General features: G+C 39.6%; 1 protein-coding gene across 8 annotated transcripts in view; it reads left to right on the top strand.

Moving 5' to 3' along the window:
* Window positions 1-21762, top strand: part of LOC126259997 (la-related protein Larp4B) — a 392670-nt gene that overhangs the window by 294821 nt on the left and 76087 nt on the right. For 6 of the 8 annotated variants that reach the window (XM_049957149.1, XM_049957146.1, XM_049957142.1 and 3 more), the window contains exons 3-6: window positions 4938-5043; window positions 5212-5370; window positions 6136-6272; window positions 6349-6461. In XM_049957149.1, the coding sequence (XP_049813106.1) occupies window positions 4938-5043; window positions 5212-5370; window positions 6136-6272; window positions 6349-6461 (515 nt within the window). Of the gene's footprint in view, window positions 1-2823; window positions 2921-4603; window positions 4620-4738; window positions 4757-4937; window positions 5044-5211; window positions 5371-6135; window positions 6273-6348; window positions 6462-21762 lie in introns of those variants that run through there. The other 2 variants (XM_049957144.1, XM_049957145.1) reach the window with 2 other exon arrangements.

Raw genomic sequence — 21762 nt, 5'->3', positions numbered from 1 at the left:
GTGTGATCACTTCTGAAATACTTTTCCTGAGCCTCTTCTGATACACTAGAAGTTAACATGTGGTTAGATTAACAATCACAGTTGACCCTTAATCTGTGTTGACTAAAATGGATCCAAAGACATTAAAGTCACTCCATTTAAAAAAAAAACTATACTGGCTAAATATCTATATGTTGTCAAAAAAAACCTTGTCTTGATATATTGAATAATTTACTGAAGAAGAGAGGTCTTAAATTTTAAGACTACCTATCCTAACCTTGTTAAACACACCTGTGTACATTCCTGCAGCCTTTTTCTTGGGTTAACCTGAAAAATCCTATTTTATTATAAAAAAGATTTATGGACAAATACATTCCTATAAGACTACTCTGCACTAAAAAAACTGCTGTACGTAGTGGATAAATGTACTCATAGGAGAATATTCCCCAAAGTTAATTTTGATTATACCAAAATAATTTCCATCCTGTCTTTATAATTAGTGTAACATTAGTAATTAGTGTAACATGACTACGTTCTTACCAGTATTTAAATGTTTACCTTTAAGATACTTTTGTATTTGAGATCTAGATATGCCTCCTGGACTGAAATTACAGGATATGTCTTGAGGTATACAAAATTTTCAAAAACCTAAAAACTACTGAACTACTGCATGCCATGTGATGCCCTTTCCTTATAATATAGAGGGTTTGGTATGTCAAGACAATAAGCAGCTTGTAGTAGCTTTTAGCTGCTTAAAGAAAGAAAGAAAGAAAGAAAGAAAGAAAGGAGCCTATCAAACTGTACTATATGAAGTGAGTCATCAAGGATAAGTGAGAGGGAGGAGAAATACAGTGAAAGTCAGCTGCTAATACACTAGAAAATGTAAGTTGCAAGAAAGAACAGATATAGATAGGTAATGGGAGTCATTTCAGTGGTGGTCATATTTTTGTATGTTTCCTAGAGAGAATAATAGAATCCATACTTGAAAAAAAATTGCTGTCCAGAACACAGCTTTCCACAGTGCATGGTATGAATCACCAACGTATTGTATGAGGGAAATAGGACAAGCTCCCACCAAACTCCTACTATCTCCATGGATGTCTGTGGGCACTAGCTTCCTTCCTCTGCTAAATGGATATGCTCCTAATGTCAGCCAAGAAAGTGAGTATATTGTATAAGTCAAGGCCAAGTGAGTGCCCAATTGTAAATATGTGCTGCAGAGTTTGTACTGAGGCATTGGTAGTGCAAGAATTGACATTGTCTAATGTTCACTTACCAGTCACAGCTACTTACTGTTCCATAGAGATGCTGTGTGTTAAGTGTACAGTTTGTGTCCATTAGGCTTCAATAACAAGTTTGTGAACGTTAAGCGGATACAAACTGGAATGTGATTTGGTCTGTCACAGGTTGATATTCCCTCTAGAGGTCTCCCTAGCAATGAGGCTATACTAAGAAGTAATAAAAATTATGGAAAAAGGAAAATGTGTCTGGGTTTGAGTGAATAGACATATACAATATGACAACAAAATAAATTTAAAATGTCAGGCGGACCAAGTTGTTGCCAGTGTTAAGTGGGAAGAAAATTAAAGTGGTGGGGGAGAATTGTGGGTAGAGTATACTTCATTTCAAACCAGAGCTAAGTGCTGTGGTGATATATTCCAGATCAAGAGATCATTATGCAACTACACACAATCCTTTGTCCCTGCAATTATATAGCTACCTCGTATAGTGCACTAGCATGCCATAAAATTCAGCTGATGGAAAAACTGTAATTGCAGATACAGTAGTGGATATTATCATACCTTAATTGGTAGAGAACATATGAAGTAAGGCGCTTTGTTAGCTTATCTGTTTCATACTAGGAACATTTAAAAGTCAAAGAGCTTTAAAGTTTTACTGAATTCTGTAGTTTACATAAAATCCAGATTTAAAATTTGCAAAATATAATTTTAAGAAACCAGTAAATTGGTGTTGACAGTCTTTCACACAATAAAACATGTGGAAATCATAAGAGGAAGTCTTTACCTGATAGCACTAAGCCGGACTATATTTACAAAAATAGAGGTGGCGAAACTTCTTCCTGAGAGAAGAAAATAGTCTGATCAGCTGATTATCCGGAAAGTTGAATTCATTAATTACCTTACCAAAAACTTCGCCATGTTATACGTTAACCGCAGATGCTACATATCTTTCACTTCAATAAATATGTTGTTTGTAATAAATCTTGATACTCAAAGATATTTACAGTTACGTTATTAATCATCCTTTAACTAACAACGCACAAATGACAAGGCAACAATTTCTTTGAGTTGTCTACAATACTGGCGACTTGGAGCAGTCTTCTTGGCTTTCAACGGGGGAAAACTCCGGCGTCGTGACACACTATAAACACTTCGAACTCATTCGTGTTTCGCATGCAAGGTTTTTTCGTTTCTGTTGGTCAGAGTTATGTCAGTTCCTCCATCCATCTCTGTCAGCAGCAGAAACAAGGTTGGTTTGGTGTAAGCTATATTTGTATTTCGAGCTTAGATACTGAAAATAGCTGATAGTAGACGTCAAATGTTGGGCACTGTGTGACCTACCAGACTTTAGACAGTTGCATATTGAAAAAGTGCCGTAATAACCTACGAACTAGTCCTCATAAAATGATTCAGTTGCAGGTTTGCTCTGTAATTCGATGTACGGAAAACTGTGCGCTGAACGTTTACTAGTCAGAAGAGACAGGTATTTCATAATACATAACTTGCTTACCGCTCTGTGTTAAACCATTACACAATTAGTTATGAATTCCGTTATTCAAGTTTTCTGTTTTGGACTACTAGATAGCGCGCAAGTAAGCCGCAGGCCCCATGATGCAACGTTTCTGTGGCATGTGCCTTCTGGTCGGCCATTTTGCAGGTTTCTGTGAGAATTGTGTTGAGTTAGGAGATTCCGCTCACCGGTAAGGAAATATGTTTCTGTTTTCCAGAGCTATTAAAACAGGATTGTGTCATGTATCTCTATACTTTTACAGAATAGAGCATTATAGTTATATCACATACATTGAGTGACTTAACAAATTGTGAATGCGGTGTACCTTGCATCTGTTCGCTGAGGAGCAGTCGATAAAGAAGCCTAATGATAAGGCACATGGTTTCCGGGTCACTTTATAAGGGTAAATTGCAGATGTAAATGAAGGATGCAGTTTGAAATCACTTTTATTAACTAAATTGTTTTCTTGCAAAACCTGTGTAGTGTTTCTTCATATGACTGGGATATTATGAGAGTTGCTGTAAATGGCTTCTTAAGTATCGTTATGGATAGCGAAACAGCTCGATTGGAACGCTGTAGTTGGTGATAGTTTCTGCTGATGCACTGAGTTGAGAGTGATGTTCAGCCACATTCAGCAGAAAAGTATCTCTAAATTGGATTTCACGGCTTGTTAACAAGTGTTTCATTCAGTGTCGTACTTTATTTGATGTGTGGCGGCGCTCATTTGTCCATAACCTTTAGTAAGGGGAGAGCAATTAATGCCAGAGCGAGGGACAGGCATGAGTCATTTACTTGTGAAAAAATATGTAACACTCAATGAATTACTGCGCATATTATGTATATCGAAGAGATAACTGTACTAATATTTCATAACCGAAAATATGAATGTAATAGAGGCATAGTTAAATTGGCTCTTGCGTCGTTAGGACCGCAGCTGACCGCAGCACATCTGCTTGAACGTAGTATTTGCAAATAAAGAGGATCTAGGATCGAAAGAATCAATTACGTGTGGTGCAGTGTGTTATTACCCGCAAACACATATCGAGAAATTACGTAGAACAGTTACCTCCGATGAAGGAAACTAAAGCTTATAGAAATGTATGTGAAATTTTCTAAGGTGTCAGTTCTGATAGATGGCAACAGTAAATGGATATTGTCTCAAGCTATTGGCGAAGATTGAAAACAAGTTTCTGGCGGGGTTGGCAGTACTGCACTAGTAGTTCTTGATAGATCGAAAAGGAAGAGGGATAACCATGTGCGTTTGGCTTATACCAGATCTGCCACTTCTGTTCACATAAATAGTTGAAAAGGAAATTTGCTATTGAGAAAACGAAATGGGACGGTTATTTATACCTAGTCTACTGAATACCCCTTGCTTAGCCAACTGCTGTAGTTGTATGCCAAAAGAACATCTTTTTGCTGATGTTTTCTGGGAATTAAATTTGAGTTCTACAATGTTGTGTTGTCATAAAAGTAAAATGTCTGGCTAATAAGGAATTGTTGGTATAAGTTTAGTAAATTCAGGCAACTGAATTTTAGTTGAAATGTGCTGTGAATCAGGAAAAAACTGTAACACTTATTGGAAACAATGAGTGTTTCTTTGGTGGTGAAGTTTTCAAAGATGTCACATATTAAAAGTAGGTCTTAATTACATAGGTTCAAAGCAAAACTTTTAATATGTAGCTTACAAAGTCAGACAAAACATATTGAAATTTCTTTTATGTTAATTTCCATTTGTACGTTGAACTATAAATACTTCCTTACAAGGTTTGGAATACTCTGAAGGTGGTTTCTGTTTCATTGACAGTGTGCTAATTAAAAAGGTTACTAAGTATTCAGTGAAGATTGGAAAAGGACAGTATGTCAGTATTGGGTTTAAAAATACAAAAGTAAGTAATAAATGGTCATTGTCTTCAAAGAGAAGTATTCCAATGGTTACTTCAGTTATTGGGACCTTAATGTCTGTTCTTACTAAATGGTTTATCTTGCTGTCTGACCAACCTGTCAGTGCTGAAATTTGATGTAGGTAAGAAATTAGAATAATGTAAGCAGGTATCTTGTTACTTAAATCGTGTCGAGCCTTCTAATCTATGCCCAAGTTAACATAGTGACACCATAGAAGTTTTGTTGTAATTGTACCTGTATTAGCTCCTCCTCTCCCTTTACTCAAACAGTGGAGATATATGATATGGATTTGCTCTTTTCAGCTTACGTGTACATGAATGGGGACATTGGCAAGCTCCCTTCAGGGGCGGTGTACCCAGCCACCCCTGACTCGCTGGCCACTACGGCAACTACGAGCTCAGATTTCAGGTGAGTATTTGCTTTGGATGTCAAATATTTGTGGTCTCAAATGTTAACATTATTCACAACACATCCACAGTCTGTTATTGCTAATTTCACATTTTTCTTTCTCATATTTCTGCCATGCTGATGTTCCATCTTTTAATGATATGAAAATTTTGTGTGAATTTCTTACAGCTCTCTTAATGGCCTAGGAGATTCACTGGAGACGTACGTGCAGGATAGCAGTCCTCCAGGGGGATCGCTTGCGGATCCGAGCCCAGGATCTGATGCAGGCATCCCCCTGGACCAACTAAAACAAATGCTGTCTTCGCAGTTAGAATATTACTTCTCAAGGTACAGTCCTCGCCCATCATATTGATTGTAATTGTCTTTGTAGTTCAGTAATCTTTATACAGACGACATAAGTTTCCACTAAGTGAAAATGCTGCTGCAGCTCTCTTGTAGCTAACATGAATCCAAACATTGTTATTTGTTCTGCAGTTTACGTAACTTTAATTGTAATGCTCTTCTTCCTGATTTTTTGCTAAGCTAAGAACTGGTCACCTCAAGCCATTCTCACGCAACTAACTGTGACTTAGGTTTAGTTAGTGGATGTTAAACATATCCGAAGTTGTTTCAAAATGCAACATTATCTTACAAATGTCTTAATATGACTATCAGGATAATAAAAACAGTTAATTTGCTTCACCACATTTGTCCCAGTACCTCCTCAAAATGAAGGACAAGGTCACTGTGTGAAATCCAATATGTAATCGAATGTGTAATGTATTCTGATGACTGCCAGACTTTCCCTCTATATATCTAACCTAGGCCTTTGGCTAGGTGGCAGATCAAACTGTCACCACAATCAACATTCCAGGAAAAAATAGAGATGCAAAAGAAATGTTGTCAGTGTTATTTTTATCTGTTTGCATATGTTTGACATCACATGCCATATCATTTCATGCGTCAAAGCTGACATCAGGTATTTGATGAGTGAATGCATTTAAATACATTAAACAGTTAACTCTGTGTGAATGGAAACTTAATTAGTACAAGGTGACTCATCACACTTTACTTCTGATGTGCTATTGTTAAAAGTTAATTTTACAATTTCAGGGAAAATCTGGCAAATGATGCATATTTATTGTCACAAATGGATAATGATCAATATGTACCAATATGGACTGTGGCAAATTTCAATCAAGTGAAGAAACTGACAAAAGATATAAAACTTATAACAGAAGTTTTGAGAGGTACGCTTGCTGGCATATCTGATTTGATGTAAATTTAAGGACTTCATGAAAAAGTTTAAAGTATGATTTGTTTTAGAATCACCAAATGTACAAGTTGACGAGGAAGGTCAGAAGGTGAGACCAAACCACAAGAGATGTATTGTAATTCTGCGTGAAATACCTGATCACACCCCATTGGAAGACGTAAAGGTAATTCATGTGGAATCTTTTTCAGTATTGAGCTGTGACGTTAACGTTGTGGTTTTGCCAGATATGTTTAATAATAAAATTAAACATATAGTTTGTGGTATGTGTATGATGCTTCACTGGGAATTACAGTACATAATAAATTTATTATACAGTGTATATTATATACAGTGTATATTATACAGTGTATAAACAATGTGGCACTCATGGGGATTGTTAGGTGCAGCTACATGCAATCCCTGCACTACAGACTATTCTCATACATAATTATTGCTTCAGTACTTTTTGAGACTAGAGCAGTATCTTGGAACAATAAATAGTGATTGACTTAACACTGATTTACCAGCTTCTGGAAGCAGGTGAGTGACAAGAAAAGGGAGCAATTAAAGGATTTACAGATGAAGGAAGAGAATTAATTTTTCCTGTTGCCTGTCTACATGGGGTTCTGAAAAACAGTACGCCATTGACAATGTTTGTCAAACTTAGTACAGCTGTTGCAATGAAAGAGTTTTGGCACATTTTAAAATTGTAGATTACCACTAAGTTTCTGTGTTAATTTTGCTGTGCAGTATAGTAAAGTGCATTTTTTTTATATTGTCCCAGTGTTGTCTGATAACTGTCTAATGGTTCTCAGTTGTCTAATGGGACAGAAAGCAATTCACTTTCAGTTTAATGAAATCTATGTGGTAATAGATATCTGAACTGACTGTGATACACAAGCCAATAAGAAATCTGTGCAAGGCATCAAATAAAATACTTGACTAGAATTTCCCCAGTTAAGTTGGCAGTATTCATATTGATTTGTGGGGACTTCAGTTATTTACAGTCAAGATTGAAAGTAATGTAGAATTTCAACCACTAATAATAAATATCTCTTGTACATGCAGATAGTCTGAAATTTAGTGGATTATAGAATGAAACCTTCATGTGTAAATTAAATCAGAAATTTCTAAATTGATAAGAAAAATGAATTTGCAATTCATATCAATGTAATTGTACTATCAATATAATAGAGGGAAACATTCCACGTGGGAAAAATATATCTAAAAACAAAGATGATGTGACTTACCAAACGAAAGCGCTGGCAGGTCGATAGACACAAACATACACACACAATTCTAGCTTTCGCAACCAACGGTTGCTTCGTCAGGAAAGAGGGAAGGAGAGGAAAGACTAAAGGATGTGGGTTTTAAGGGAGAGGGTAAGGAGTCATCCCAATCCTAGGAGCGGAAAGACTTACCTTAGGGGGGGAAAAAAGGACGGGTATACGCTCGCTCGCCCCCCCCCCCCCCCACACACACACACACACACACACACACACGCACCCATACCCATCCATCCATTGTACTATCAGTTTCCCACAAGTCGTCAGTGCATTTCTGTAACCAGTTACTGTTCATATACTCCTCCACTTCCCATATTTGACAAGAAGGAAAAGAAAGGAATTCTCAACAGCGAGTTTTTTATTGTACCATGTATTATCTTAATGTTAACAATGACACAGCTGCTGGTTTTATGTTTGTATTTTAATCTTAGAATTTTATTATAGTACGGGAAATGCATTTTTTACATCTATATGTTAAGTGATATGTATTTCCTTCCATGTTTATTACATCATCCTGTCAGTTGGTTTGGATTTTCCCAGATACTTGAAGGTGTCTACAACATTAGCCATCCCGGAAGTGTTGTCCAGTGTAATTTTCTATGTCTGCATGTACTCATTTCTATTTTGATTACCAGTTTAATGAAATATAGCAGAATTGGTGGCATCATTTCCTCTGTGGTGTGTTGCATTTGTGCCTATTACAGCTGTGTTCAGTCCATTGTTCATGAAATAGTATTTTTTTAGAGTTTAATGAAAATTAAAAGTGTAGGCCAATCTAAATTGCTCTTGTTCCTAGAATACTTCTAGATATTGGATTGGTTAGGTACATGGTCCTAAATTCTTAAAGCTCTTCATGCCCTCCGGTAAGTTCTTAAAGGCTTGAGACTAGTCCTACATGACCTTATGAAGTTACCTGGTTTTCAGTCACTTTCTTGTGCAGTGGTTCCACAAGTGTGTTTCCCACCCATCAAGAGTCTCCTTAATGTGTAACTTTCAGTCTTAGTAATACGAATTTTATGTAACAGTCCCCATGTCCCCATGTTATCTGGGAACTGTTCAGTGGTCCTCAATTGTTTAATGGGACAGAGAGCAATTGTCCATTCAGTTATATGGACACACTGTAAAAGTGAGTGTACTGAATGAGAAATATTTCAAAATTTTGCTCCAGTAAGGTAGTACAGTAGCATAATTACCTCAAACAATACTAAATATGGATTTTATGCCCACTCCAGCTTGTGAAACAGTCCCCCCCCCCCCCCCCCCCCGCCCCCTCCCCAGATGGCAGTGCGTGTGATTTTCTGATGAAGGCTGTCTCTGAAAGCTAATGTGTAGGGTCTTTTAACTGTGCTTGTCTACAACTTAATGTGTAAGCTTTACTGTATGTAGCAATCTGGATTTTCCTTGTATTGTTGCTGATCCATATGTAATCAGTCTTGCCTTCTCATCCTATCCAATAAGTCTCCTATGACCTGGAGTTTTGGGCAACTTCGATTTTACTTTCATTGAAGTATTATGCATGTATTTGCTAGGTAATAGTATCCGTCAGTTTAATGCGTGAAAAGTTGCTGGAAAAGAATGTCAGAGACTGTAACGGCCAGTCTTATTTCAGAAACAGAAATTAAGCAAAATTAATTAAATGTAGGGTAATACTGAAAAAGGTAACAAAGTAGCATGTTGGTGACTTAGCAAAGGGAAATCAGTTGTACCAAGAAAGTTTAGGGGAATCTGGAATTGGCGTCTTCGTGGGATTTAAAGAGCTCTTCTGTGGCATGGATCAAAATATAACCTTCCGTCAAATCACTCTTAATAGCGTTCTGCTTAGAATGGAGATGCTTTGTGAAGGGAGTTGATGGAGTGTTAAATTTAACATGTTTGTTGGTTAGTCACTACCACCTCTGGCATGTGTATTAACCTTGGGGGTTCTTAATTATTGCAAGTGGTTTCGGGGCTGCCACATCAATTTCCTGTAATGTCAGAATTTTGTACTACTGCAATTGTTAAGTTTTCATAGGGACACACAGAGAGTAGGCACCCAAAAGAACCGGATTGTCTCAAAAGATGCTGCGTGACATGCTCACTTTATTTTTTTGTGGTCCTGCCCCTGAATGCCATATGGCCATGGCATATACTTAAATCAGATACACATCCTCCCTCAAAACGGTCGCCATCTGCCGATATCCTTTTAACTGCTACATTAAGTTTTGGGATCGCAGCCAGATGACGTAGATTCTTTGGCACACTATTTCGGCTGGCAACCATTCAGCCTATCTTTGAGTGAGTGTTTTGCACTGGAAATTGCTAGTTCACGTAACTAACTTTATACCAAAAATTGGTGCAAAGATGCATTTGAGTATAATATTTATGGGTGCACCTGTGTGATATTTGAAGGAGGTGCAAAACTTGCCAGAGATCACTCATATAGTGGCTGTCTTTGTGCTTGTCTCCTTGCCAGGTTTTGATATAGCAGTCTCCAGGGCAAAACACTCACGTGAAGATGGCTGAACGTTTGTCAGCTGAAATATCATGGCAAGCAGTAGAAATCATCTGGGTGCAACCCGGAAACTTAGTGGCCTGCTACTGATTACACTGGGAAAGTCTCAAAAATCAAGTGCTGCTGGCAGGACTGCGAAAACATGTTCGAAGGAAGGTCCTGTAAATCTGCTCTTCTTATGGTAAGAGTGCGGTCATGTAGTTAAGAGTAGAAAATTGGATAGCGTGAGATCAGGGCAGTGCAGGTGGTGTGGCAAAATGGTGACCTGTTGCTTGCAAGTTATTGGACAAGGACAGAACTATGTAAAGTGGCATTGTCCTATAGCAACAGTCAGTTCTTCCCGCATCAAAGCTCTGGATGCTTACACCAAATTGCATCACGTAAATGGTCAAGGATCTTCTTGTAGTGGGTTTTGGGTACCATAGCACTTCATGGTATCAATTCCACATGAAAAATACTATTTGAATAAAAATATTTCGAACATCGCCTTGTCTCCTTGACCTGACCTGTCTTCTCATTGCGTTTACTGTCTAGGCATGTTCCAGGTGATTGTTACTTCAATTATTAATAGCACAGGAAAAGCCATCTTCAATTAAGATCTATTTGAGAAACATATTGTTAACACTACTGGTAAGTCCCCTCAAATTGTCACACAGTCATGTTGGTATTGCGTCGGGATGTATAGCACACCGTGCTGGGTGACGTGACAGGTTCAGGTCATCAGATTTTTCTAGGGTGTAAAATGGCTTGCTGCTGCAGCTTTTGTGATATTGTCTGTCGTTTGGGAGCAGTTGGGATACACCAGCATTGCAACCTCTTCAGTCTGAGTATTCAGTTCAAACCATTTGTGGTTGACCGGTATGCACATTCGAAATACTCTCCCCTTTCAAAAATTGACAGTGCTGCCTAAACACGACACAACTCAGTGTGGTGTCACTGAGCTTCGCTGTGTCATTTGAAATGTTTTTGGTAGTGGTTTTACACAATTTATATTGGAACTTGATGTTAAGTCTTTAATTCCAACTGTTGCATGCTGGAGTTCTGATGCACTTAGTCAAATAGGTCACAACAAATATTCTGCCGTACATCTACATTCTTATTTTGTAAACCACTAGTGTGTGTTGGAGGGCATGTGCTATTATACCAGTCATTATAGTTTATTCCCATTCCATTTGTGTATGGAGGATGGGGAGAATGATTGCCTGATTACCTGAATGCCTCTGTGCATACTGTAATTATTCTAACCTTGTCTTCATGATCACTATGTGAGCAATAAGTAAGGGGTTATATATTTCAAAAGCCATCATTTAAAGCTGGTTCTTCAAACTTAGGCTTCTAATAATCTCAGTTTGTCTTAAAGAGTCTGCCACTCAAGTTTCCTCAGTCTCACTGTAACATTCCCCAACGAATCACACAAATCTGTGACCATTCATACTGCCCTTACCGGTATATTTTCAATATCCCATGTGGGTCCTATTTGGTATGGGTTTCACTCTTGAGCAGTATTGTAGAACGGGTCACACAAGTTGATTGCTAAGAAATTTCCTTGTAGATTGATTGCATTTCCCCAGTATTCTACCAGTAAACCGAAGTCTACCACCTGCTTTACCCACAATAGAGCCTGAGACACACACACACACACACACACACACACACACACACACACACACACACACAGCCTAACCTAACCTGAGAGAGAGAAATAATTGTGAATAAATTATTGCTAGGTGTTCACTATGCTTACATCCAGCTGATTAAAGTTAATTAGAAAAATGATTCTCAAAATTTTACTTCCCTATCCTATGTCAGTAATTTTAATAGGCAAAGTTGTCAGGATTTGGAAGACTCATTTTGTTGTTTTTGAGAAATGCTTCATACATAACATTTACCATTCTTGCTCTGAATTTAAAATTGAAGTCCTACTTACGAGCCATCTAAAGTATTTTAAAAGACAGATGACAGAGAGGAGATCACTAGCCTGAATATTCTGGTGCAAATTTTTCCAAATGTTTCATTCTGTCATTAAGTTTGAGATTTTAAATGTCACACTACACCAGTGACAAATGTCAAGAAATTTGAAATTGTTAAGCATAATTGTATTTGCCACCAATGCATGGCTGAATTGGTTTCTGATGGGAAAATATTACTTACATAATTTCATCATAGTGCTTGACTATTTCTATTATGCCGTACACTTGATTTCTGAAAACAAAAATCTGAAATATTACCTGAAGATGTAATCAGTAACCCTTACCTTATCAAATTTGTCCTATTGTTATTGTATGGGGCAATAACAAGACTACATTTCATCTGAAATGCTGTTTACATAGGCAAATAGTATCTTGTCTCTTAAGGCGTAGATTGAACTAAAATGTGTTCGAACTTGTCCCGGTGTTGGCTGTGAACTGTCCAGTGGTTCCCAGTTGTCTAAAGGGACAGAAAGCAATTATCCATTCATTTACACAGATTCTTAGTAAGAGAAGTATCTGTACTGATTGTGATACACATTTGTTTCCATTAATACTCGTGTACAATAAAACAATCCTCTCAATAAACCCCTGGAAATTTTTGTAGCAGTTAAGTTTAATGTTAAAACATCTACGCACACAAGACTGTAGAGATGAAGGTGCGAGTGAAAATTATTACTCAGCAGAGTAATTTACCCTTTTGTGTGCAGGATTGTTGCAGTTCAATTTGTCCATTTCCGCAGCACTAACAGCAGTTGCCCGGTTTAGCAGTTGCCCGGTTTAGCAGTTGCCCGGTTTAGCAGTAGCTAAAGACCAACCTATTTTGGTACGTGACACTACAGGGAAATCGAAAATTCTCTCTCTGATTGGGGTGTTACCGTGACCCATTGGATAATGACAAAGGTGGATGTAAACTTAGCCTACACACACTCTTTTCTCACATTCGATGTGCTTCCATCGAAGATTAAGGCTGGTTATGAAGCCATCACAGTCCAACCGTACAGTTTAGACCCAGTGTGTTGTTACTAGTGTCAGCATTATAACCACACTCCCATGTGTGTCCCACAACCAGATGTGTTACTTCGACTGGAGGTACTCAGAGGGCTACTGGCCTCCTCCTCCTCCTCCTCCTCTCCTCGTTGTACTGATTGTAGTGGCGACCATGCTGCCTCAACCTGTGAGTGTCCCGTGTATCTCGATGAATGTTCCGTCCAGGAGAACCGGGTGAAGGAAAAAGTACTGTATCTCGCAAGTTGTTGGCTGATCTAAAGCTGTACATTTTACAGTCTGGCACTTACAGTAATGTTCTTGCTATGCCCTGCTCATGGACATGGCCACACAGACATTCAACTTCCAATTCATTACTGCAGTTCTGAAATCGCCCATTATCATGGTAGCACCACTGTCTCCTTCTCCAACAACTGCACAACAAGCCACCAGATCTTTATCCCCAGAGGCAAAATCACCTGCTACTCAACTGGCAGTCTGGAAAGGACAAAAGGAACACTTCCGCAAAGACTTCTTATGTCCCTCAAGCCAACAACCATCTGAGTCATCTGCAAACTGTAAAGACACTTACGAAATAGTACAAAGGCAAACAATCTTCTACCCCGACTCTGAAATCCTCTTAAACTGTGTCACTGTATGATACCCTCACCTGGCTGACATCCATTTCGCCACTGGGCCCACCTAAAATTCTTCTACCCTTGAGTCTGCAGGCCGACCCAGAGAGAGTGCCGACATCTTCCGTCTTATTTCACAGAACAGGATCCTCCAGCCTCTGCGCCCTGTAGAAGAGTCTTCGAAAGCCAGCACTCGGCAGCTGCAGAGGTGACTGCCCTTAGTTTTTTTCGTCCTTCCCCTTCATTGTCATGACTCTTCTCCATCGGGACATTTGTGGCATGAGATCCGGCGAGGAAAAAATTACGTCCACTGTTGGAATTTCAGAGTCCAGTTGTTTCCTACCTCCAAGAAACAAAATTGCGTCCTCACAACCACTTTCACCTCTCGTTTTTCCTTCTGGTTCTCATTGACCTCTCTGAGGACAGCATTCCATCTCTCGGCAGAGCCATGCTGCTCACTTGGGGTGGTGTCTTAGCCGAACCATCACCTGCTGCCAGGTGTTGAAGTTGGCAATTTCCTTCTTAATTTCACCTTTTTCTCTTTTTAATGTCTACATCCCTCTGTCATTTGCTGCCGCCAGAGCAGACTTAATCCAGCTGGTTGATCACCTCCTGCACCCTGTTTTGCTTCTTGGTGATTTTTAATGCCCACCATCCCCTTCGGGGCTCTTCAAGAACCTGTCAGAAAGGTTCCCTCTTGGCTGACCTCAATCAACTCAGCCTCATCGTCTTAACACTGGTACATGTGCGCGCACACTCCATTCAGACTCTGCAAGCACCTAGTTCCATTTGGACGTCTAGTTCTGCACTGTCCAGCTTGCCTGTCATCTTAAGTGGTCCATTCTGACTTGTTCTCAAGCAGCCATTTCCCGTGCGCTATCTGTTTGCTGACTCCGACCTAAAGTGTGTATGAACCCAATTGGCAGCTTCCTGAGGCCAGCTGGAGACTTTACTAGGCCTTGACGATCTTTTTATGAACATAATTTCCGCGTTTGTGATGACCAGGTAGAGAATCTTTTGAATGTTATCCTTACTGCTACAGAATCTTGGCGTACCTCGCACTTCATCTTTACTGCGCTGTATCCTGGTTCCTTGGTGGGCTGAGGCATGCCGTGATGAGATTGGCATGTGGAGACGTGCTCCCCTTGTTCTTAAGTCATCCTAAGATAATGAGTTGTATTTGTTATAATCAGTTGCATGCGTGGTGTTTTTGCATTCTTTGGGATAGCAAAACACTAGCTGGATTTAATTTACTGGTTCTTTTAACAGTGTCACTCTCTCTTCCATTGTGTGGGGGCAACCTCCATTGGATCTGTGGGACCGTGGTCCATTCCCCAATTTCTGACCTGACTGCAGCAGATGTGAATGCTACTGCTATTTCGAACACTGTGGGTCACTATTTTTGCAGAGATTTTGAGCTGCCTTCCACCTTTGGAAAGGTGTGGAAAAGGCCTGGGTGATGCTGTTCTCCTCTCAGAATTGTGAATTCTACAGTGATACCATGAGATAGCAAGACCATGCTCTCACTTCATCCTGATGTTCTGTCCCAGGGCCAGACGATGTTAACGTTCAGATGTTGCACCACATTTCTCCTTCATACGTACAGTCACAGTTGAGCAGATGAAATGTTTCTCAGACACTGACGTGAAGCCTGTCACCATACCTAAACCTGGTAAGGACAGACACCTTCTTTCTAGCTACTGCCCAGTTCCTCTCACCACCTGTGTTTACAAGGTGACAGAATCTATGATTCATGCCCGACTGGTGTGGTGGCTAGTCTTGCATAATTTACTAACCACTGTACAGTGTGGATATCAAGTGTGTTGTTCTGCAGCTCACCATCTTGGCACCTTGTCAACCCATGTCACGAACAGTTTTCTGCAGAAAACTGAATCTGTGTTTCTTGATTTCGAGAGAGCCTAAGACACCTGTTGGAGGACTGAACTTCTGTACTCTATACATGTGGGTCTTCAGATGATGCCTTCCCCATTTCCTTCAGGAATTTTTACAAGATGAGTGTTTCTAAAAGGGATGTTTGGGTTCGACCTTGTCGGACACCTTTATCCAGAAGAATAGTGTGCCTCGTGGCTCCATCCTGAGCATTGTCCTCTTTGCTGTAGCCATTAACCCATTAGCACCAGAATTAATTTTTTCGTAATTTTTAAAAAAATTACATTATCTCTGTAAAAGGCATAAATTACACAACAGAGTTGTTTCGATGAAAGTCATTACCGCCATTAGTGAGATAGTTGATGTTGCCACATGGCAATACTAGGCGCTTTCACTACCTAAATTTATATGGATTACAACTTCAACTAAAATAAGTAGGTTATTGAAATTTCTTATTACATATAAAAGTTTTGTGCAAATTTATTATTCAGTCTTCATCATACAATTGATACTTTATAACACAGTACAATTAATAACCAAATCTTGAACTCTTATTTTACATGAAATGGAATAAAACAGTCAATACACAATCCCACATTACACTTTAACACATTGTTCACATGATAGTTTTACAGTCCTTGTGTGCACACCTTTTCTTCGTCTTTCCTTCTGTGTGCTGGACGAGGTGGTCAGTCTTATCAAACCTAATTGAATCGGATATGCGGCTGTCTGAACATGCCCTTGATGCAGATGGTCTCCTGGCTCCTTTTGGTAAAGCTTGGTGTCTTTGCAAGTACACTGTTGCTACTTCTCTCTTGAAATCAGGCTGAGAAATAGTTTGGTTTCTTGCTTTATTATACAAAATCCAACTGTTTTGTATGGCGACATCTAACATCCATGTAAAGAGAAACCAGTAAAAGTGCCTAGTGTTGCCATATGGCAACACCAATGTTCAAAAGGCCTAAATGAACGTAATGTATTTCACAGCAAGCAGTAACCTCCAAAGAATATATAGGTGAGTATTTAAAGCACAACCATACTAAAAAAAACCAATTATGTGTCGTAAGTTACTGTGTAAAACACTTACTCGAACTTATACTCCATTTTTCTTCATCATTCAGCAGACGACTTCAAACACTGCTTACGCCGCAGAATTTAAATGTATTGTTAAAACTGTTGCATTGTAATTATCTTTACAGTCTTGTGGAGCGGAATCCAGTGCTGCCAACGCTCCTGCTTCATTGATGTGGAATCAACGATTTTAAAAAAGTGCTACAAACGTTGCCATATGGCAATGCACTGTGCTTATGGGTTATTGTTGTTATGGCTGTCTTCCCACCAGACATCTCTGGTTCCCTTTCCACCAACGACTTTGCAGTTTAATGCAGTTCTGCACCGACTTGTCCTGGAGCAGAGTCTTCAGTGATGTGTCTCTTCTCTTTAGGTGTGGAGCATTAACAATGGCTTTTGCTTTTCCACTGACAACAGTTTGTATGAATTTCTTGCAGCAAAGTGGCTTTCTTCCACCGTCTTCACATCTTGGGCCTGTTGCTCTTCCGTTTGCTGAAACTATGTAATTCCTGGGGCTTGGTCCTGCCAATTCCGTTACCTGGCCTCACACTATGCTTCAATGTCTTGTGTGTCCCAAGTGGTACTTCCTGTGGACTGAATCAGATCAGCCACCTCTGTTTATTCTGGTCCTTTGTCTGTTTGAAACTAGAATATGGCTGGCTGTTAATTTGTCCATGTTATGCTGTCTTGATACAATCCACCATCATGGAATACATTTGGCTGATGGAGGCTTTTACACTAGCCCAGTTGGCTGTTTGCCTGCCATTCCTGGCCATCCATGTTATGTCTCATTTTTCAATGATTCCTTTGACTGCCATTGCTGGGCCTGCCCTTCTTCTGTATTACCTCTCAGAATTAGCTTTCGGCTACTGCTCCACCACCTTAACTATACATTACCTGCCATGTTCCCAATGGGTGTGAATGGTCCGTGTTTGTCTTGGACTTATTTGCTTCCCAAAGACACTACCCTGGGTTCTATTGCTGTTAGTTTCTTGACCTTTGCACACAATTTAGCAATAGCACCTTCTTGTACACTGGTGGTTCAGAGACCAGACTGTGGTGTCTGGTGTGCCTTCATCATTGGCACTGACCATTTTTGGCATTGGCTTCTGGATCACTGCTCTATTTTTACACCAGAGCTGTTTGCCCTCTTATCAGGCCAACCAGTACATCTACTGACGCGGGCCTTTTAATTGTGTATATGCTCTGACACTCTGTGCCCTTCAGAGCCTGTGTGTGTTGTAAACCATCCATCCCTTAGTGCAGTGGGTCCAAGAAAGTTCCCAATGCTCACTGTAGAGTTAGCAGTTGTGATGTTCATGTGGGCTCCTGGTCACACTGATCTGACAGGAAGTGAGACTGTTGATGCTACTGCCAAGACTGTGGCCTCCTACCTCAGCCTGTTAGCTCTTCTGTTCCTTCAGATGATCTCTGTTACTGTCTGTTGACTGATGGTGTCACTTTGGCATCACCACTGGTCTTCCCTTTGCAGGAACAAGCTGTGGGGTATGAAACATCTCCTGACGTCTTGGTTGACCACCTCTCGGCCATCCTGTAGTGAGATCATTTTAGCTACATTGAGTATGGGGCACTGTCTTTTCAGCCATCATTTGTTACGTGCTGATCTGCCGCCTCTATGTGCTCATTGTCACTAACCTCTGATGGTTTGCCATTTCCTGACCCAATGGCCTGTTTTTAACTGCTTACATTCCAGTATATATTTGCTGCCTGACATATTGGTCATTTCAGCAAACAACACGCAGGGTATCAGTGTCTTTTTTTTAAAAAAATCTGTCATAGCAATGTAGCGAAGGATGTTTAATCTTCGGTTTGGGACCTCCATTCTCTCTACAGTGTGTTTCGTGGATCTTTCTCCAAAGGACGTCCTTGGTATTGGCTCTTTCCTTTTGTCAGTGGGGCATAACGTATCGTATAGTCTCTTTCAGCTTCTTTTACTTATTGATGTTCTAAGATTACAACATAGGTGCTTATGACATAAGTAGTTTCTGCACCCTTAAACATGGCTGGCTCACGGCTACATATGGTGGTGAAAGGAGCTGCGAGGGGAGCGACAGTGAAACAAGGTTCTACAGCAGATTGTAATGTCATAAGGAGATGTATCGCTTCAGTCATTTATTACTACATTTCATGGAAAACTTATTTTCTAGTATGGTGGTAGTAACCCTCCTGTGGGTGTCTATACACATTCTGCCGTGCCTTTCCACGGGCTACTTCAGTTTTCTTAGTGCTATGGACGTCTGTGTCTCTGGAGCTGCTGACCTCTCACTGCTACGGACGAGTTGTTCTTGTTTTTCTGTGAATAAAAAAGTATTGAGTATTTATCATACAGCATATGTGCCTCATTGCGTGCTGTCATTTGCAAAGAAATACTCATTTTAATACCTTGAATCGTTATTACTATGACTACACACGATTTGCAATGATCATCTTCTGATATAAAACGCGCCAACTCTAGAACAAAACTGTGGATCTCTGAATTTTAAATGAAATTTAGACATTTTATCTACTTTTCACTCGCTGCAGTATGTGATCAAAGTTTTCATAGTGTGTGTTTAACTCTGCACAATCTTTAAAATTTCATCCACTGTTTTAATTAATTCAATGCAGCACAGTAAATACGATGGATAATGAAAGGAAATTGTATTCCTTATCAAGTGGAAGATGTCAGACTGCAAGACTTAAAAAAAAAAAAATTCCCCCCCCCCCCCCCCCCCCCAATAGTTCCTGAAAAATCAGATAAGTATTTCATATTGCCCAGAACGTCATCGCTCAGCACAGGCACCAGCATACAAAAGATGCCGAAGCACGGAATGCAGAGAACACACCTGTTGCAACAAAAGGGTTAATGAGAAATGAAAATGAAACATACATTTCTCTTAATATTTTGGTGAAGTGAAGAATATGAAGCAGCTAATTATGAAACATGGTATCTTATGATTGTTGCAGTTTATGGTGAATGCTGTTTTAGGATGAAATTTAAATTTGACATTTGTATTAGGTAACCATTTTATTTAAACATTAAAAAATAACACAGGACGTCAGTGAATACTACATACCTTGCTTTTCACTAAAGCAACAATATGTTGTATCACTTTTTGAGCACTGCTGATTCGAAGAAAAGCTTTTAACAACTTGCATTCCATTATAAAGATATAGGGAGTCTCTGTGCACTCTTATTTAAATCACTGTCGCCAGTCAGCAAGCGCACCACTGAGAATAGCCAGACTCCCTTTGTTAAAACAGAGGCCACTGACAAAGCATTTGGATCTATAATAGAACAAAATGCGATTTTTTTTAACCTCTTAGAGGTGAACTTTTTGCTTTTGTCATTTCACTCGAATTATTTACAAACAGACCAGTCATCAAAACCCGTAATCCCGTCCTCTCTTAAAAATTCCTGTAAAAGCCTCTTCCTTAGAAAGGACTGTCAATAAAGAACGAGCTGTTTTGTCTTTTCTATACTGAATGTAATAATTATAAACTTCCTCTCAACTCAGCTGCTTAATTTTGACACTGACTTAATGCGAGCTTCCGTAGGTGGCAGTACTATGCAGCATTGATGCATAGTACAGCTACATTCGAGAAAAGAGTATAATAGCTATGCAAAATAGCCAAATAAAGCTCGACATCAGGCTGGAAAAAAAATTGGCAACGTCCAGTGTCACTTGCCTGTTAAAATTGAAGTCAGTCGGTAAGCTGCTGTGAATACATTTCACTCCCTGTAGCAGGAGGAGGTTGCTCACGTAAGGATGTTGATCCAATCGTAGACATAATCATAACTGTGAACTTGTAAATTAGTTGAAATTTGTCTTGAGGAAAGTTCTTATAAAAGTTGCATAGACTAATTTTATAATTAAACTTCTCATGCAACTGCCTGTCATACTGTAGGTTTAAAAGTTGTAACTGCTGCTCGGTTTCCACATTGTCACCGTCAACTGAAAAGAGACGTGAAAAGACATTAATTTTTTCATAATTTTGGAAACGGATCTCAGATTCGTGGCAATCATTACCGAGTATACGAGGTGTGTTCAAAAATTCTAGAACATGTGTAATTTCACACCAATGGTGTGTTGGAGTGAAATGCAGTTGGCGTCACTGCACACGCCTGTGTTTAATGTGTAACTGCTGGAAGTTTCATTGTTTTATGTCTGTTAGTTACTGTTCAGTGCTCCATTGAGTAGAACATTGTCGCACAGCTTGCGAATTTTGAGCTAGCAGAGTTAGAGGAGCAGCATGTCGGCATTAAATTTTGCATGGAACTCATGAAATTCTTTACAGGCACACACCAAAAGATGCAGGAAGCCTATGGTGATAAGTGCTTAAACCATACTCGGTGTTATGAATGGTACACATGGTTTAAAAATGGCCGGACGAAAAAAGGTGACCCTCGTTCAGGATGCCCTTTGACGCTGAAGAATCTAACATTTCAGTTGGATCATGTAATGAAATTCTGACCATGGCGCCTTGGAATGCATTGTGTTGTCATAACGTTCACCGTATGGCTCATGAGTAAAGACCAGAAAAACCTTCGCTTCACAATCTGTGCAGAGGTTTTGGATGGTGTAAATGAGAGAAGGTCCTTCAGAGCATCATAACTGGTGATGAGACATGGGTCTATGGTTATGATGTTGAAACAAAGGTTCAGTCTTCACCTGGGTCGGGAAAGGTTCTTGAACTCTGTCCATGTCAGGTCAAATGTCAAAACCATGCTGTTAGTTTTCTTTGACTTTGAAGGATTAGTTCATTATGAATTCGTGCCACAGGGACAAACTGTTAATCAATGGTGCTATCGGGGTGTTGACACCTGCAAGAAAATGTGAGGAAGAAACGGCCTGAAATATGGTGAGACAGTTCGTGGCTCTTGCATCACGATAGTCACGTTCATCCCTGTTGGTGCACGACTACTGCACAAAAACTGAAACTACAGTGGTGCCTCATCCTCGATACTCTCCAGACATGGCCCCTGTGGACTTTATTTCCAAAGTTGAAAACCCTGTTGAAAGGATGATGTGCAATGATAGACGAGATAAAAGAAAATATTCAGATAGCTGTTTGCACCATCCAACAGGAGGCATACCAAGACTGCTTCTGGAAGCAGATATGGTATTGGGAGTGGTGTATCAACTGTGGAGGATAG

Source organism: Schistocerca nitens, chromosome 5, assembly GCF_023898315.1.
Source record: "Schistocerca nitens isolate TAMUIC-IGC-003100 chromosome 5, iqSchNite1.1, whole genome shotgun sequence".
In the NCBI taxonomy this organism is placed as follows: Eukaryota; Metazoa; Arthropoda; class Insecta; order Orthoptera; family Acrididae; genus Schistocerca; species Schistocerca nitens.
The sequence above is the reverse complement of the archived record's forward strand: the minus strand, read 5'-3'. Positions and strand labels throughout refer to the sequence as shown.